We start from the raw sequence: 19,385 nt of genomic DNA on the forward strand, positions 1-19,385 counted from the left end.
GTAATCTGCTATTAAGGGCTAAACCATTTTCCTTCTAGAAAGGGAGATTTAAGGAAAAAAAATCTTTAGGATTACTAAATATTGCAGATGAGTAGGTGCTCTTTATTTTAATTCTCCATGTCCATCTAGTCAAATCAATAAGGTATTTTCCTAGTTTTTGCTCTTTTGGATTTTCTGGGAAACACTGAACTTCCTTTTCCCTAAAAGTTGGTCAGAGTAAACAATTCACACCTTAAACACAACCTTAAATACTTCAAAATAACTAATCTGTGTGTCATGGTGGTTTTTTTTTGGTAAGTTCTTATCCGTTAAATATGAATATGCAAAGGGTGTTGACAGGACTCTTGTGGTTTGCTTTAAAATAGTCCAGAAAAGAAAAAAAAGTTTGAGATATGGTGTGGGGATAGATGAAGATTGAAATATGTGATAATTTTTAAATTCTAAAATTTTCTTATACTACTCTTTTCTATTTTTGAGATTTTCCACACAAAAAGTCCTGGCCAAGGATGAATATTGCATAATCATTTCTTGTGCACACCCCTGCTTGTCTACCTGTGGCTGTGCTGTCTTAATAGGAAAGGCTTTAATCTCTTGTTACAAACACTGTCAACATATAATAAGCATCTATGTATTTCACTTTAAAACAGAGTTGAGCCTCCCTGGCGGCGCAAGGGGTTAAGACACAGCACTATGAAGCTATCAGCAGCCACTGCAGCACGGGCTCCCAGCCAGGGAGTTACCCACATGGTGCAGCAGGCTCTCCTCGGTAGTGTATTTCAGTCAATCTTTCCGTTCTGTTCCCCACTCTATCTCTGGTGAATCCTCTCACCCCCAACACCTCTGGCCTGTACCCCAGCTCTTATATGCATAAATAAATAAATCTTAAAAAAAAAATGAAACAAAGAAAGTTGGCTTCGGAACAGATCTCAAGGTGGATGGGTGAAAGTGTTAGTAAACCTCCTCCGATAATATTCCAACGTCTCTTCACAACCACAAATGGCCCTTTAGGCTCTCAAGTCAGGTGCGTCCGGGGACAGTGCCAGGCGTCGGCAGACAGGTGTTTCAAGTCTCCTGCCCAGGCCAAGAAGGCGCACACCTCACCTGCCACCGGCCTCAGTTTCCAGTCAGAATAAAAAACAGCCAGGAGGGCCTCCCTGGTGGCACAAGGCTTAAGCACCGCACTATGAAGCACTCTGCAGCCTCTGCAGCACAAGTTCGATCTCTGGCCGGCCAGGGAGCTACCCACATGGCACAGCAGACCTCTCCTGTCTCGCCTGCTGCTCCCCTCAGCAGTGTATTTCAGTCAATCCACCTGTTCTGCTCCCCACTCTGTCTCTGGTGAATCCTCTCACATCTCCCGCCCCCCATCTCTGGCCTGTACCCCAGCTCTTGTATGCAGAAATGAATAAATCTTTAAAAAAAAATGAAAACCAGCGAGGAGGTCGCTCCCGCGCCCGCCGGCCCCGCCCATCCCCCGGCCGCGCCGCCCTGAGGGCGGGGACCGGGCGGGGCAGGGCGCTCCCCTCCGCCTCCTTCCAACTCGCCGCGGCCCGGGGTGCCCGCGGCGCATGTGCCTGGCGCCCCCTCCCCGGCCCTGGATTCCGCTTCCTCTCCGCTCGCGCTGCAGCCGCAGCCATCAGCAGGCCCCGCGCCGCCTCCGGAGTCCATGGCCGGGACGCGCTGGGTGCTCGGGGCGCTGCTCCGGGGTTGTGGCTGCAACTGCAGCAGCTGCCGGCGCACCGGCGCCGCCTGCCTGCCCTTCTACTCGGCCGCCGGCTCCTTCCCCTCGGGCGTCTCGGGACGTCGCCGCTTGCTGCTGCTGCTCGGAGCCGCCGCAGCCGCGGCCTCCCAGACGCGGGGCCTCCACGCCGGGCCTGCGCCCGCCGGGAGACTGGCGGGGCCTCCCCCCACGGCCGCCTCCGCCGCAGCCGCGGCCGCCGCCTCCTACCCGGCCCTGCGCCCCCCTCTGCTGCCGCAGTCGCTGGCGGCGGCCGCGGGCCCGGCGCGGGGCTACGGCCAGGTACGTGGGCGCCGGGAGGCCGCGCGCGCGCTCGCGCTCCCCTCCGCGTGCTCCTCGCGCGCGCGCTCGGGGACCCGCGGCAGCGCCGCACACCCCCTCCCCTCGCCCGTCCAGTGCTCCTATTGGGCCCCGGAACAAGGGACGCGCTCTCAGGCCTCGGGTTTTCTCCTTGTTTTGTTCTCCCCGCGAGTGTCGGGTCGGTTGGGCAGTGTAAGTGTGGCTGGGGGTGAATGTGAGGCCTTGTTTCCCGCCGGCCCATGGTAGGTTCTGAGAGGGTGTGGACGCCCCCACCCCGCGTCTCTGTCGCTTTCCGCCTGCTGGTTGTGAAGTTGGGAGGCCGGACCCGGCGGATGGGGGGGAGTTTCATTGCAGTCCGAGCCCGAGGCCTGGGCGGCCCCGGGGGCGCCGCGCGGCCGGCTGCTGAGAGGGTTCGCGCGGCCGGTGGCGGGGCCTGGCGCGGGGGGCGGTGAGGCGCGCCCGCCCCCGCCCCGTCTGTGGTGCCCGGGGAAGGCGGCCGGCCCCGGCTCACTGAAGGTCACCTTTGCACCTCCACTTGGCTTTGACAGAAGGTCCTTCAGGGCCATGGGTGGCCGCTGACGGGGAGGACAGTTTGGAGACTGAATATTGGGGGACGGGGGGAAGGGAATGGTGTGTTTAGACCTGAGGCCACAATTTGGGCACCCCGGAGAGAATCTACAGTGTTTTCCTCCTTTTGGAAAAACAGCCAACGTATGCTTTAAGGACTCATTGCAAATATTTTGTTTCTGTAGGAAGCTTTCTTTTCAGCTTGTTACGCGGCATCTGGGAAGTGTCAAGTGTACTTTCTGACTGCCGAGTCCTTGATGCCTGGGGTCATATTTATCCGAATTCAGTTTGTGCTTCTCCTTGAATTCGTGGAAACTGGGAGCCTCATCAGCGTTACTTAGATTCGTCAGTGTCTGAGCTCATTGATTTAGATCCAGGCCCATTACTTTCTGCTGTCTTTTTCTATAAAATCAGTGATGCTTGTGGAATTTTGGGAAAATGGGGAATGTTAGTTTTATTTAAAAAAAAAAAACACCATAAACTGTCTCTAATAAGCCTTTGTGAACAGACTATTTTCTTTGGCTGATTTTTTTTCTTTGAAATTGATTATAATGATTTCCGTTGAGTCTCTACTAGTGTTAGACACCGTGCTTACATTTATCATTGATTTCTTAAAATTTTGTGTAAGTTTTCATGGCGTTTGGGAACACAAGGAAAGGAGTGTCTTTGTCCTTAGCCCATTAGAAGGCTTGAGTTAAAGCCTAAGTTGTCTCCCCATGTTGATAATGCAGTGCTTGTTGCATTCTTATTAAATATGTATTAGACCTCAGCTAGAGGTTTACTTTTACCATTGACTCTTTAAAATTAGACAAAAGTCATGTAAACAATGGGATGGTACAAAAGAATCGCTGTTCTTAACATAGAGTGCAGTTCTTCAAACACCTATTTGTCTCTCCTGGTTATGGTTTCTGGACTCTTAGTAAGTTCCAGTTTTTTCTTTGTCTTATAAAATAGAGGTTTTTCTTAAAAAAAAAAAAAGATTTATTTATTTATTTATACAAGAAACGGGGTGTAGGCCAGATGTGCGGGAGAGTGAGAGAATTCACCAGAGAGAGTGGGGAGCAGAACAGGCAGATTGACTGAAATACACTGCTGAGGGAAGCAGTGGTGAGACAGGAGAGGTCTGCTGCACCATGTGGGTAGCTCCCTGCTGGCTGGGGATCGAACTCGTGCTGCACTGGCTGCGGACAGCTTCATAGGTTGTGTCTTAACCCCTTGCGCCACCAGGGAGGCCCTAAAATAGGTATATCTCAGGCTCCTGTTACCTCATATTAATGCCTATTATATGATCCACCACCTATACAGTTGACAGACAGGTTGACTCATCTTTCCATGCTTCCTGCTGACTTGATTTACTTACTCTTAAATGTTTTATTAAAGAACTCCCTTTGCCTATATTGACCTTACCACTCCAGGTTATCTGCTGTATGGTACCAAGTCCCTTTTGCCCTTTTCTTCTTCTTCTTCTTCTTTTTTTTTTTTTTTGCTCCTAGTTGTATGATGCAGTTTCGTTAAATAGGATTATTGCTGTTTTGCAAGTGGCATACAAACACTGGGTATAGTCAGAAGTGCAGGAGGGTGAAAGAATTCACCAGAGCCAGAGCGGGGAGCAGAACAGGCAGAAGGACCTAAGTACACTGCTGAGGGGAATAGCGGGTGCGGCAGGAGAGGTCTTTGCACCATGTGGGACCCTCGCAGGCCGCCAGGGATCGAACCAGTGCTGCAGAGGCTGCAGGCAGCTTCGCAGCCCAGCGCTCAACCGCTGCGCCAAGGAGGCCCGCAAGTGGCTTTTTTTTACTGTTTATTTCCCTCACCTCTCAAACTGAACACTGTCCATTACTGCTGTCAGAATTCTCTTTCAAGGCCTATCTCATATCAGAAAGGATTCCTTTTCTGTTAATGTTGTGTTTTGAATTTTAAAGTATCTTAATTATAACACTGAAAGTATTTTTCTGTGTGCTTCTCTTTTTGGATGGTAAGCTTTTGGAGATGAGGACCTAAAATGGCACACTGTGATTAGGAGGTACTCACATATTTATGCAATTGCAGGGATTCCTCTTGTCCTGTCTTAACTAAAACACTATAACTAGGTGTGATTTGCTACTGATGAATTTAAAAACAAGCCCTGGGGCCTCCCCTGGTGGTGCGGTGGTACAGTGGTGCGGTGGTGCAATGGTTGAGCGCTGGGCTGTGAAGCTGCCGGCAGCCTCTGCAGCGCCAGTTCGATCCCCGGCCACCAGCGAGGGTCCCACATGGTGTGCAGACCTCTTCCTGCCTCGCCCACTGCTCTCCTCAGCAGTGTATTTCAGTCCTTCTGCCTGTTCTGCTCCCCGCTCTGGCTCTGGTGAATTCTCTCACCCCCCGCACTTCTGACTGTACCCAGTGCTTGTATAAATTAATAAATAAAATCTAATAAATAAATAAAAACAAGCCCTGAAAAAATTTGTATGGCCATGAACTCATTAGGATATACTTGCTTATTGCTTAAACTGTACAGTTTTTTTTTTAAAGATTTATTTATGCATATAAGAACTGGGACCCCGGTCAGAGGTGTGTGTGGGGGGATGAGAGGATTCACTAGAGTGGGGAATAGAACAGGCACACTGACTGAAATACACTGCAGAGGGGAGCAGCGGGCGAAATAGGAGAGGTCTGCTGTGCCATGTGGGTCAACCCCCAGGCCGGCGATCCAACTCATGCTGCAGTGACTTCGGACAGATTAATAGTGCTGCGTCTTAACCCTTGCGCCACCAGGGAAGTCCCTAAACTGTACAGTTTTAAGCCAGAACTTCTTGCCTCTGAAACTGTCCTCTGAAAATAACATCTAGAGCTTTAGTTTGTAGCAATAAATATATCTAAGTTTAACAGAGAAATATTTTTACATTTCTTTTTTCTTGGAAGGAGTCTAAAACTACCTACCTGGAAGACCTTCCACCTCTCCCTGAATATGAAGTGACTCCAGCTAAGCTAGGAGAAGTGGATGATGTATATCTCATTCGAGCTCAAGGATTACCGTGGTCCTGCACTGTAGAAGATGTGCTCAACTTTTTCTCAGGTATTTTTTTATAGTGTATTTTATTATTTTTTAAAGATTTATCCACTCATCCATATAAGAGTTGGGGTGCAGGCCGGAGGCGCAGGGGGGTGAGAGGATTCACTAGAGACAGTAGGGAGCAGAACAGGTAGATCCACTGAAATACACTGCTGAGGGGAGCAGAGGGCAAGGCAGGGGAGCTCTGCTGCACCACGTGGGTCACCTCCTTGTCCAGTGATTGAACCCTTGCTACAGTAGTTGCAGACTGCTCCATATCTATGGCTGATGCCTAACCCCTTGCACCACCAGGGAGGCCCTATTGTGTATTTTAAATGTGTACTTTTGTCAGAGTAGAAGGTAATCACACAAATTTCAAGTTAGGCTTGCTATAGACATTCTGTCTGATGACTAGAAATTGTCTCATTCTGACTTACTACACCGTGTGACACCATGTGTACCGTTCATGATATGTATATCAGGTTTAAAGACGTTGAATGTAACAAAAGTATTTAATGTTAGAACTAGTTTTTGTTGAAGTTTTAATGGTATTCATGAAAAAGCCAAGTATCTTAATAGAAATAGGGGGTTGAATAGCTCTTTATATAATATAAACATTTGGAATACAAGATCGCTTCATAACAAGTGATCAAAATCTCTCAATAATGGTTTGTGAAGTTTGAGAATCTGTGGTTAGTTTTTCAGTTTCTGACCATGATTTTTATTTTTCTATGAGACTTTTAGAATACACCACCTTAAATGTTGTGAACCAGTGTAACAGTATTTCAAGTACCTTAACGTGCATTGCATTCTGTGGGTCATCTATTTTATAAAACCACTTACGTCACCTTACTTCCATTATAAGACGTATACCATATAGGGATGTCTTTCTTTGGTAATGAAAAGGGGACGATGTTAAATTATGGTATAAAATTATTCTTGTAGGAGAGATTTTAGAGTCCTTGTGGTTATAATTGTAAAAAAGGAGGACAGCATAAACCTAATCATTTTTTTTTATAGTGCTAGATTGCTCTCTTTTTAAAAAGATTTATTTATTTATACATACCAGAACCGGGATACAGGCCAGATGTGTGGAGGGTGAGAGGATTCACCAGAGACAGAGTGGGGAGCAGAACAGGCAGATGGACTGTAATACACTGCTGAGGGGAGCAGTGGCCAAGACAGAAGAGGTCTGCTGTGCCATATGGGTTGTTCCCCTGGCCGGCCAGGGAATTGAACTCTTGCTGCAGAGGCTGGCGATTGCTTCATAGTGGGGTGCTTAACCCCTTGCACCATCAGGGAGTCCCAAACCTAATCATTTTAATTTCTCAGTTGACTTAACAGTTGCTGTGATTTATCTTTTTCACTTGGGACCTATAAACCTACACATATTAACATTTGGGTAGCTTTGGTGATGGGCTTTTTTCATAAGGAACATGACAGGCATTTTGGTTCTTGCTTTGTTTTGTTGGAAGGTTGCATTCTAATGACTTGAATAATTGAGCTGAAAGTTTGATTTCTGATTTTAACTAATTTTACTTTTAGACTGCAGAATCCGCAATGGTGAGAATGGAATACACTTCCTTTTAAATAGAGATGGGAAACGAAGGGGTGATGCCTTAATTGAAATGGAGTCAGACCAGGATGTACAAAAGGCCTTAGAAAAGCATCGGATGTACATGGGGCAGCGGTATGTGGAAGGTACATGAAGTCATACTCTAGTTTTTTTGGATCATTACATTAGCTTTATACTTTGTGAACATTGTTTTATTTGATCCTATTGGTGAAGTGGTTAAGTATTATGAATATACCCTTTTACTGGGTGTGAAAATGAAGTGCAGAGATAATCTTAGTTTCTTACCTACAAATGAGTATGCTGACCAAGTTTAATCTCACAAGTTATAGTTTTTAAATGAGATATAACAGGCACAGAATAAATATCCAATAAATGTCGTTATTTTTTTCCATAGTAGTACATAAAGTTAATAGTATGTAAAATAATAGTTTAAATTCTTGGGTACCACCAAGTGGTAATGTGGTTCATTTTGCATAAAAGCCCCTTTGTTATGTATATGCCACATATCTTTTGTACTTTTCTTTATAGTATATGAGATAAATAATGAAGATGTAGATGCCTTAATGAAGAGCCTGCAGGTCAAATCTTCACCTGTGGTGAATGATGGCGTGGTTCGTTTGCGAGGACTTCCTTATAGTTGCAATGAGAAAGACATCGTAGACTTCTTTGCAGGTGCTATTCAGTTATATTATGTTTGGAGCCTCTTTTTTTGTAACTCCATTGTCTCCTTATAAGATGACTGTTTTCCTAGGTAATAGTATGCAGTTTTATTAAGTTCCTTAAGGGAAGAACTCTTCACTTGGATTTCTGATGTTTATAGTTTATGTAAAGTGTTTTGACTTAGGCTTATCTTTAAGGGTCAGATTTCAAAATGATTTCCTGTGGGATTATTTTATTTTTTTAAAGATTTATTTACTTATGCATACAAGAGCTAGGGTGTCGGCAGAGGTGCTGGGAGTGAGAGGATTCACCAGAGACAGAACAGGTAGATGAAATAAATGTTGAGGAGAGCAGGGGGTGAGTCAGGAGAGGTCTGTTACGCCATATGGGTCACCTCCCTAGCTGGGGATCGAACTCGTGCTGCAGTAGCTGTGGACAGCTTCATAGTGCTGACACTTAACCCATTGTACCACCAGGGAGGCCCCATCCTGTGGGATTATTTTACATTTGAAGAAGAAAATATTGTGTCATAAGAGTGATCATATTTATTGTCTAAGCCAAAAGCTTTTATATGATTTAAAAGCATTATCATCTAATTCCTAGCAGTAAAATGTGCACCATTAGTATTGATGTTAGTTTAAATCTATGTTGTCTCTTACTATGTAATTGATGACCAAAAAAGAGAGAATTGTGCTTTAGATTAGCTATTCTTGAAATATAGATATCTGGGTGTTAGTAGCTTTTGACTACTTTGGGATTGGCAAAACAGCTCCAAATTTTTATTAATAAAATAGAAGACTTACCAGTATGTGTGTGTGTTAATTTTGAGGATAAATAATTCCTGCTAGCATCATTAATTTGTTGATTATTTTTTGCTGTCCCAGGACTGAATATAGTAGATATTACTTTTGTTATGGATTATAGAGGGAGAAGAAAAACAGGAGAAGCGTATGTGCAGTTTGAAGAACCAGAAATGGCCAATCAAGCCCTATTGAAACACAGGGAAGAAATTGGTAACCGGTGAGTGAAGTACACACTAATGATGCAAAAATATCAATATTGCGTATTTTGGTGAACACGGTTATGAATGTAAAATTACCTAAGCACAGAAAAGTAGAGAGAATAGTGTGAGAGCTGTCAAGTACCCATCACTCACACTAACAAATTACTAAGTTATTTTTGTGAATGTAATTTTTTGGTACATGTTTAAAAAAGACATTTTTCTTACATGATTTCGGTATTACTACATCAAGCAAAATTGGCAGTAATTTATTAATCTAATAGTTTATAATCACATTTTCACAGTTAAACCAAAACTGTATTTGTACAGTCGGTTTGTTTGAACCACAATACAGACAGGGCTCACCCACACGATATTTGATTGTTATTTCCAGTTCTGTTAAACTAGAGCAAATCCCCATCTCCTTTATTTTATTTTATTTTTTTTTTTTTAAAGATTTATTTATATGCATACAAGAGCTGGGGTACAGGCCAGAGATGCAGGGGGTGAGAGGATTCACCAGAAACAGAGTGGGGAACAGAACAGGCAGACTGACTGAAATAAACTGCTGAGGGGAACAGCGGTTGAGACAGGAGAGGTCTGCTAAGCCATGTGGGTTGCTCCCTGGCCGGCCGAGGATTGAACTCGTGCTGCGGAGGCTGCGGATTGCTTGGTAGTGCAGTGCTTAATCCCTTGCACCACCAGGGAGGCCCCCTTCTTTATTTTTTTATTTTCTCCTTTTTAAATGCAATCGTCATTTGAAGAAATCAGGTCAGTTGTGCTGTACAGTGTTTTATGCTCTATATTTATCTTATGGTGTCATTTGTTCCTTTTTATTCTCTATTATTTTCTAAAAGCTGGAAGTTAGAGCTAAATTCTTGATTAACATTTTAAAATAGGCAGTGCTGTATACAGCATATCACACCACATAAGAATGCAAAACAAAAATCCACCCAAAGCCATTGTATTTCAGAATTGGTCCAAAGGTCTTTATTTTTTTTTTTAATGAGAAAAGTATGCACAAAACATACTTTCTGCCTCTCCTGTTTTCTTTTAGCACTAATCTTCTTGTATTATCTTTTGGAACACATTGATTTTTATGTGTGAGCATTAAGGCAGTGAATGAATATCTTCAATAAATTAAGAAGTGGTGTCCTTCTCATCTTTATAATCCTGTAAATGCAAATGATTTTTACAATTCAAGTTTTAATAGCCTAGTTTGGGGAAGCAATGTTGAGGAAAGAAAATTGGTTATAAAATCTTGGGTTTAATTTAGTCCTGTGGTCACTGTAAATCCAAGTCAGAATTCTTATTTAGTTCATGAATTCTCATTAGATTCTTTGTGACGTTCTACAGCAAGTTCGCTCTTCATACATTTGTTGGCTTTTAATATCTTGTACATCTGTGATTAATTCTCACAGAATTGAATTATAAGACTTCAAGAAATTGTTAACCAAAACACAGTACACCAGCTAATTCATAATATAATAGTTTCATGAAACAAAACAGGGTAGAAAGTATTGTTCATTTTTTTCAAAGATTTATTTATTTATGCATGCAAGAACTGGGGTGTAAACCAGAGGTGCGGGAAGTGAGGGGGTTCACCAGAGAGAGTGGGGAGCGGAACAAGCAGATCTGCTGAAACACACTGCTGAGAGGAGCAGCAGGCGAGGTAGGAGAGGTCTGGTTTGCCATGTGGGTTACTCCCTGGCTGGGGATCAAACTTGTTCTTCAGTGGCTGGCAGTAGCTTGATAGTACTGTCTTTAACTCCTACCTCGCCAAGGAAGCCCCTTGTATTGTTAAATTATATATGAAGAAAACTGTTGTCTTAGGGTGGGAGGCAAAGTAAATCAGTGACTATTGTGTTGAGTGTACTTTTTCATGGGCTGCATCCCTGAACCTGTTATGTGTGGATAACTGTGTTTATAAACTTTTGGAAATACTTTATCTCCACTTTTAAAAAGACTTCAATGTAAAAATACTGTATACCATTCTGCCTGTTTATTTTTGCTTTGACATAGATACATAGAGATATTTCCAAGCAGAAGAAATGAAGTTCGAACACATGTTGGTTCTCATAAAGGAAAGAAAATGTTATCTTCTCCTACTGCTAAATATATAACTGAACCAGAAATGCTATTTGAAGAACATGAAGTAAATGAAGATATTAGGCCCACAACAGCTTTTGAAAGTGAAAAGGAAATAGGTAAGGACCTGCCACTTATTGAGACTGACTGAGTTTATCTAGTATATTTTGACTTGTACTAGATTATTTCTTATGATCATCTTTTATGAAATCATAAGATTTTAGGATAAGGAAATTAAGTTAAAGTTTTAGTTTCTTTGTAGTATTACTTTGAATATATGCAGAAGGGCTTAATTATTTCACTGGGTTTATTGGTTTTTTCCCCTAGATTTTATTTATTTATGCATGTAAGAACTGGGGTGTAGGCCAGAGGTGCAAGGGGGAGAGGGTGAGAAGATTCACCAGAGACAGAGTGGGGAGCACAACAGGCAGACCAACTGAAATACACTGCTGTGGGGAGCAGCAGGAAAGACAGGAGAGGTCTGCTATGCAATGTGGGTTAGCTCCCCTGGTCAGGGATTGAACTTACGCTGCACTGGCTAATGATAGCTTGATAGTGCTGATACTTTAACCCCTGTACCACCAGGGAGGCCCCCTCATGGGGTTTTTGAAATTTAAACATTTTTATAGGTTTTTTAATCCAAAGCTGGGTGATACAAATATGAAAGGAAGTAAAATACCAACATTTACGGCCTCCCTGATGGTGCAAGGGGTTAAGTCTTAGCACTGGGAAGGTATTGGAGCCACTGCATCATGAGTTCTATCCCCTGCCAGGGAGCTAACCCATATGGTGCAGCAGATCTCTCCTGTCTCACCTACTGCTCCCCTCAGCAGTGTATTTCAGTTGATCTGCCTGTTCTGCTTTCCACTCTGTGGTGAATCCTCACTTCCTACACCTCTGGCCTACACCCCAGCTCTTGTATGCATATAAATAAAATCTAAAAAAAAAAAAATCAACATTTAAACTAGTTAGGAAAGATGTGGGTAGAGAGCACAAATGTTTGCTAAAGTAAGGAGTTTTGTTATATATTCAGTTATTCCTTTGATTCTTTGAATCTAATTTGAAGTTTGATAAATCCTTTTTAACGTGTCCTAGGATTTATTCTGGGAATTTTTTTTTGTTAGTGCCTACAACACGAAAAGTTCCTTTCACCTTTTATGATTTCATTTGTAATCATTTCTTAATCCACAGTGGTTCTTAATCCGTAATGGTTTGAGGCACTAAATGCTTATGGGTGTTCAGGTGATGATATTTGTTAAGTCGGAGAAATTTTCATATAATTTTGGCTTTTATTTTTTAAGATTTATTTATGTATGCATACAAGAACCTGGGTGTAGGCCAGAGGTGCAGGGGGGCAGGGTGAGAGGATTCAATAGAGATAGAGTGGGGAACAGAACAGGCAGACTGATGAAATACACTGTTGAGGGGAGCAGCAGGCAATACAGGAGAGCTCTGCTACGCCATGTGGGTCAGCTCCCTGGTTGGGGATCAAACGCTTGCTGCAGTAGCTGCGGATTGCTTCATTGTGCTGATGCTTAATCCCTTGCACACTGCCAGGGAGGCCCCCATTTTGGCTTTTAATATTAAAGTCCTTGCTTAATGGTTCAAGTGGAATTGAGAATTTTGGCATAAATGTCATACCTTATAATGTTAATAACTCTTGAAGCTTTCTGTTCTTGACAGTGCTTTTTATTCCATCTCCCAGAATTGCCTAAGGAGGTATCAGAAAAGCTTCCAGAGACAGTTGATTTTGGAACTACATCTTCACTACATTTTGTTCACATGAGAGGATTGCCTTTCCAAGCCAATGCTCAAGATATTATAAATGTGTGTGACAGTAAGATACTCAGTTTTAATAAGTTTGAGCAAAAGTTTAACACTGAACTTTTATTCATTTGGGGAAGGTAGAAAACAGCATTTCTGGGGTATCTTTGGACACAGATACTAAGATGGTACTTCCATGTTTGTGGAAGCCTGTTTCATTTATTTCATTGAGAAGAATGGTCTTACTACATTTTAAGCTCCAATAAGGAAAGGGTAAAAGGATTTCATAGATGAAAAACATGCTATGTAGGCTTAGTATTCAAGGTAGTAAAGTTTGATTTTTCTTCAAATTTGTTTAACCCTTTGATTTCTGAGTTTAGGCAGTAGACTCAAGAAGATTTGTTACAAGGCAGTTATGTGCTTTAAAAATATTTTTTATTTTATAATACTATATAAAATGAAAAATAAAAACAGAGGCCTTATTGATTTCATTACGGTAGGTCCAAATTCAGAGTGTTCAGTTAATATTGGGGCTTCTGAGTTTTCATTTCAAAAAGCCTAGTAGGAATCATCTTTTCACACAAATGTAGTTTGTACAATTTCATAAAACATTGCATTTGTTGCTTTGGTTAGGCATGATAGCCACTCAGTATGGGAGCTTTGTTTATGTAGTATGGATGAGGCACTGATTGTCTGGTACATATCTGATTAAAAAATGGTAAAAATCAGTAGAAAGTGAAGTAATAACTAAAAGAATATTTTTAGAAACAGGGAAGAATATGTGTTGGAGGAATAATAAAAATGGTCTTCATTTAATAAAAAGTTGGAGAACTACTTGTGTAGCATTTGTATTTGTAGTGTTTTGTTCTTTCTGAGTAAACACTTGAAATGTAATCTTGAGTTCTAAGAAAACTATTGGAAGAGATGGTAGATGTGTGACTAACTTTGTTGTTTAAAGAGATTTCCTAAAAACACTTCTATCTGGTGTATGTATCAATGTCTGAAAGTAAAATGTCGAGCCGCCAGACTTTTAGAAATTGATAATAATACCATTATGTTCCTTTTGATTTCCGTTGTTTAGTTTTTTGCTCCACTGAAGCCTGTTAGAATCACCATGGAATACAGCTCCAGTGGCAAGGCCACTGGAGAAGCTGATGTGCACTTCGATACCCATGAGGATGCTGTTGCAGCTATGCTCAAGGATCGATCCCATGTTCGTAAGTGCTACCTATAGTTTTCATGGTTGTTTTCATGTGTATTCTTTGCTTACAAATACCTGCTTCTGTTTTGAAATTTGCCTAGAAATTTTACTTGGGAGAATTGTTCTCTGTTAACACTATTAGATTAAATGTAAAGTGTACAGAACACTACATTATGATGAAAAAGTATTTATTCATCTATTATGCATATTTTTATGCAAAGTTAGATTATTTTGTTGTTTTTAATTAGGGAAAGGAATGGGCAAAGGGTTTGAATTGCTGTCTTGAAATACAAGAAAAACAGCTACATTTTGTCTGCTATTTCAGTTTTTTAAAATGAATCTCTCATTCTTAGACCATAGGTATATTGAATTGTTCCTGAATTCATGTCCAAAAGGAAAATAAGACTTCCAGGGACTCCAGATAATAAGGTAACTTGAAGACATAGAATGTGAAAATTATTTTCATTTGATAAATCACTAATTCACTAATTTTGATGTGGTAGGAACTAGTCTCTTTAATAAAGATAAAAGTAATTATGATAATAGAAATATCAATATAATGACTGGAAATAGAATTCATTATGATTGTATCATGGTTTTGGGTATTTTCACCATGAAAAATCTTTTTGCACTATTGGCAACATTTATCACGCTCTGTGCCTACAAACAATTTTTTCACCTTTGGTAGCTGTAATCATAATACACTGAAAATGTGCCATACATTGACTTTTCTTTCCATAAAATCTAAACATTTCTCCAGTTTGAAAGTATTTATAAAATGATGTTTGAAATTAAATATATCATTAATACATACATTTAATGTCTTATTCTTTCTCATTCCAAAATGGTATTATGAAAATGGTTGTCCTAGGACGTATATGTAAACTTAACCTGTAACAAATCTTTTAAATGTCTTCATGTCTGCTCCCTTGATTAAATGTTACGTGTTAATGTTTCCCCCCAAAAATGTGTTATCTTTTGTTTTTACATGTAGTGCTATGTTTCTTTGAAACACTTAACTATAATTTCTTAAAAGCAAATAGGACATTCCAGAACTATATAGTTAACATAAGCTGTTTTTGGATATAAAGTCTGCAGTATTATAATGTTAAAAATTTATAATAACTAATGTACAGTGTATTCTGTGGGTGATGGAAAATTACTATCCTCATACTGTGCTGCAAACACTAACAGGTAATTTTCTTCACATTAACTTTCTCTAAATAAAAAAATTAAACTAATAAACTAATTTTAAATGATGCGAGCAGTCCTTTTTCATTAAAGTAAATGTGCATCATTTTTTTTGTTTGTTTTTAGGATGAAGCAAGAAGCATTTCATTTGCACATCTTTCTTGGACATGGGATATAATGTTCCAGATTTTTAGCAGCAACTGCTAGAGAAAGAATTTTGGGGTTTTGGGGTATTGCTTCAAAGAAAAATTCCATAGTGGACTGTTTAGAAAGAAAAAGGAAATATTTCAGTTTGGGATTATGAAATAAGCCACAAATTTAAATTTTTGTTTAAATCATCCCAGATCTGATTAAAAAATCTGGTCCTTATTTTTTATGATTAAATTTGTTTTCATAAAGGATGTTACCCAATTGAAGACTACATATTTTTATTCAGTGCTGTCCTTAAAATCTTTCTCTCATTTAAAAATTTATTTGTGAGGTTTTGTTTTTTGCTTATGAATTGAGAACTCTAATGCAAAACTTAATGGCATAAAGTACTGATTTATTTTAACCAAATACTCACCAAAGCAATGAAAGGTTTCAGAACTTTGAACCAATATGGTTTGGCAGAACAGTTTTTAATTTTAGGTGTATTTGATTATTTAGAAAGGGTAAAGAAAGATTGAAAAAATACCAACAGGTTAGTATAAATGGCAACAGTTTGGCAGTTTTATGTCTTCAAAAATGTTTGCCTTTCTAAGACTTTTGTTAAAGGTATTTAACATTCGTGCCTGTATACTTACGGAGGAAATTCTAATTTCAACTTAAAAGTTGTCTGCCCTCCCCTTTTTGGTAATTTGTTTTTGGGTAAACCATAAGGGTGTTTTGTTAGTTTCAAGACTGTGAAGTGATATGTCAAAACAGTCCTGTCTGGGAAGGACATTAATGGCTTCACTTGATTTTAAACCAGCTCTAGATAGGAAAAAAATCTGTCTCCTCATTTGCTTTTTCAGTGGGGTGGGTAGCACATCCCGTATTTTAGAACAAGTAGGGGTGCCTTGCTTAAATAAAAATAGCATTTAATGTATAATTGTGTGAAGGGTTTATGGAAAAAGCTGTACTAATGTCACATTGTGACAGTAACTTCTGCTTTAATATTAAACAGCTTGTTATTTAAATATTGGATCAAAATGGCTGGCTTAAAAATGTAGTCGTTAATAAACTAACTTTATGTGCACCTGTGTAGGAGAATCCAAGTCCTGTATACTTTCTTTGCCTTGTTCCTATTCTCAGGGTGACGACTGCCATGTAGTTACCAGGAGATGCAATTCTAGTTCTTAAATTGAATTAACCCATATTTCTAAGGTGATATATAGAAGAGAGATTATCTTTTCTCACTGAATACATATCCATCTTTGATGACCAGCTAAGATATGAAATCACTGTACTGTAAGTAGTCAATAAATGAAGGCTTGTTTCAGGCTGAAGATTACCTAAGAGTATTTATTTTGGAATGTGTGAATCAACTGAATATATTTTTATTATATCAAATCCTATATTATAAGAAGAAATGATTAATTTTCAGTTGTGTTTTTATCATCCTGTGAGAACATAACCAACTTAATCTTCAGTATTATTGCTAAGGTGCAAATGTTTTCATAAATGATTGAGTGTATTGAATTATGAGAACTGGTGTCTGGCTGTATAATCTACTAGAATGTTATTTTTCTCAGTAGGTTTTCATTTTGCTATGGAAAAAATTTATAGGGTCAATTGAGATTGGGATTGGTAAATAGTTAATTCATTTGCAATTACTTTGTTTTACGCTAATGGTCTTCATTTGCACATCTCTGGGAAAAGAAAGAGCATTAAAATGTTCTGCAATGGGTAAACTTGAAGGGTGTATCTTCTTGCTACTCAGTGGCTGAGTTCTCAGTAAAAAGGAGGCTATTCGTGGATCCTAGGAATTCATATACTTTCTTCCCTTTAGTATGTTATTGCTCATAATTTAGGCTAGTAAGCAAATGATTGTTGACAAGGCAGTGCAGTTGCTGGAGGAGGAAGGAAAGCACATACTAGAAAAGTCTTTTTATCAATTCAAAGACACATTTCTCTTAAAGTTTGACAGAATTGGATTGTGTATCATTTGCTATTGAAACAAGTAATTAACAGTGAATTTTGTTATATATTTTTAGGTCCTTTTTTTGTCTTTGTAATCTTTATGGTAAAACTATCAAAAATAGCATAATTGGAGTCTACGGCTAGATTACCCAAATCCTGCTTTGTCCAACTATTTTTCAAGGAATTGCAAGGAAGAACTCTGATAAATAGCACATGTGCCAAGGAGGAAATTGCTGAAATTTCTGAAAATTGCTGAAATTGTGATCTGAGCTACACACTGAATTAGAGAATGAAGCAGAACTAGTGTCTCTCTCTATGCCTTGAGTAAGGCTCTTGCCAGGTGGGAAGAAGACCGAGTTTGCTAGAGAGCATAAGGGTCTCATTCTTCCTCACTACTACTGCGTTGTGATTAAGCAAGAAGCAGGAGAAAACCGCTCCCATGCAGGTGATGTTTGAGGGCTTGTTGACGCAGCTTATTAGTCACTATGCCCAGTTGACATCCTCTTCCCTAAATAGTCCTTGGCAAATTCTCATTTGGAGACTTATTTTTTGTTATGTCCTATTCATTTTTTCTCAGTTTTTTATGTAATAGACGTACAGTACTGTGTAAGTTTAAAGTATACAGCATGTTTTGATCTATATGTTGTAAAATGGTTACCATGATGAATTTATTTGACATCCATCATATTGTAGGTACAAAAAAAAGGTGTTTTTTCCCTGTGATGAGAACTCTTTGGATCTACTCTTAGCAACTTTCAAACATCATAAGGCAATGTTAACAATTAGAATTATCAGGTTGTATATTATACTCTATTCATCTAATGCTTTAAAACATTCCATTGTTTTAAGATTTCCCCCCCTAAATTATTTGGAAGGATTCACATTCAACTGGAAGAACCTGTGTTATAGAGTAGAATGGGGTTTCTCAGCAGTAAAGTTGATGCAGGCTAAATTTCAGAGGCTTTGGAAAAAAAATTTGCACTAATATAGTAAGAATGAATTATTTTTCTTCTGAATTTAGCAGATCAGAAAATCTCTGAAGTTTGTAGAGAGGGAATAAAGCTCCTATAAACCATTCTTGTGTAGGTTTGCTGTGTACGTAAGATTTAAACTCTTGGGAAAATACCAAGGAGCGTGATTGCTAGATCATATGGTATGACTGTATTTAATTTGGTAAGAAACTGCCAGGCGGTCTTCTAAGGTGGCTGTACCATTTTGCATTTCTGCCAGCAGTGAATGAGTTCCCTGCCAGCATTTTGTGTTATGTTTTGAATTTAACAAGTTGAATAGATGTGTAGTGGCATCTTGTTTTAATTTGCAGTCCCATAATGACACAAGATGCTGAAACGTCCTTCCAGGTATTTATTTGCAGTTGCATATTGTCTTTGGCAGGGTATCTTTTTCAGATCTTTCACCTGTTGTATTTTTTTTTTTTTTAATTGGGTTGGCTTTCTTAGTGAATTTAGAAAGGTTTGGTATGGTTCATAAGACTTATTTTAAAAATGGGGTAACTTTTAAATTGTATTTTATTTTTTGAAAGAGATAAAATTCAAGCAGTATGAAGGCATATACAGTGAACAGTCTCCCATTCTATACTTCTATTGCTTATTTCCCTTTCTCAGGCAACTGTTTTCAGTTTCTGATGTAAACATTTATTGATACACATGTGCAAATATTACTATATATTTCATTTTAAAATATAAATTCTAGCATACCATACATAGTATTCTGTATGTTTTTCTTTTACTATATCCTAAAGAGCTTATATCAGTATGCAAATTCTTACTCAAACAATTTTACACTATGTTGCACATAATTTAATCTGTCCCTTAGTAATGAACATGTAAATTGTTCTCAGACGTTTGCCATTAATGCTTAAATGGATTACCTTGTATACATTTTTCATTTGTACATACGTACGTTTTCTGTAAAGGTAAGTAATTAGAATATGTCCACTTGTAATTTATATCTAAAATTTGTTTTTTCTTAGTTTGCACTTTAGAAATTCAAGTACCTAGTACCCATAACCTCACTAACAGTGCATTAGCAATTTAGTCTTTGCTGATCTGACAGGTGAAAAAAAAGCAACCTATAGTATTCTCTTACAAGGTAGTGTTATTTTCATGTTCAAGGGCATTTGAATTTCCTTTTCTGTGAATTGTTTTC

The 19,385-nt window shown here is 39.5% G+C and overlaps 1 protein-coding gene across 2 annotated transcripts; it reads left to right on the forward strand.

The window, feature by feature from the left end:
• Positions 1-1,590: 1,590 nt before the first annotated feature.
• Positions 1,591-14,328, forward strand: GRSF1 (G-rich RNA sequence binding factor 1; the record flags this gene model as incomplete). Of its 2 annotated transcripts, none has more annotated exons than XM_084234246.1 (9): positions 1,591-2,020; positions 5,510-5,660; positions 7,182-7,337; positions 7,741-7,884; positions 8,757-8,892; positions 10,895-11,079; positions 12,666-12,787; positions 13,806-13,941; positions 14,279-14,328. In XM_084234246.1, exons 1-9 carry the CDS (start codon positions 1,667-1,669, stop codon positions 14,326-14,328), a joined length of 1,434 nt encoding a protein of 477 aa, XP_084090372.1. In that variant the 5' UTR covers positions 1,591-1,666. The 2 variants fall into 2 exon arrangements, with proteins under 2 accessions (XP_084090372.1, XP_084090371.1); XM_084234245.1 differs by having other exon boundaries at positions 1,616-2,020; positions 5,507-5,660.
• Positions 14,329-19,385: the final 5,057 nt, after the last annotated feature.

This window comes from Talpa europaea (genome assembly GCF_964194135.1).
Source record: "Talpa europaea genome assembly, chromosome: 5".
NCBI lineage: Eukaryota > Metazoa > Chordata > Mammalia > Eulipotyphla > Talpidae > Talpa > Talpa europaea.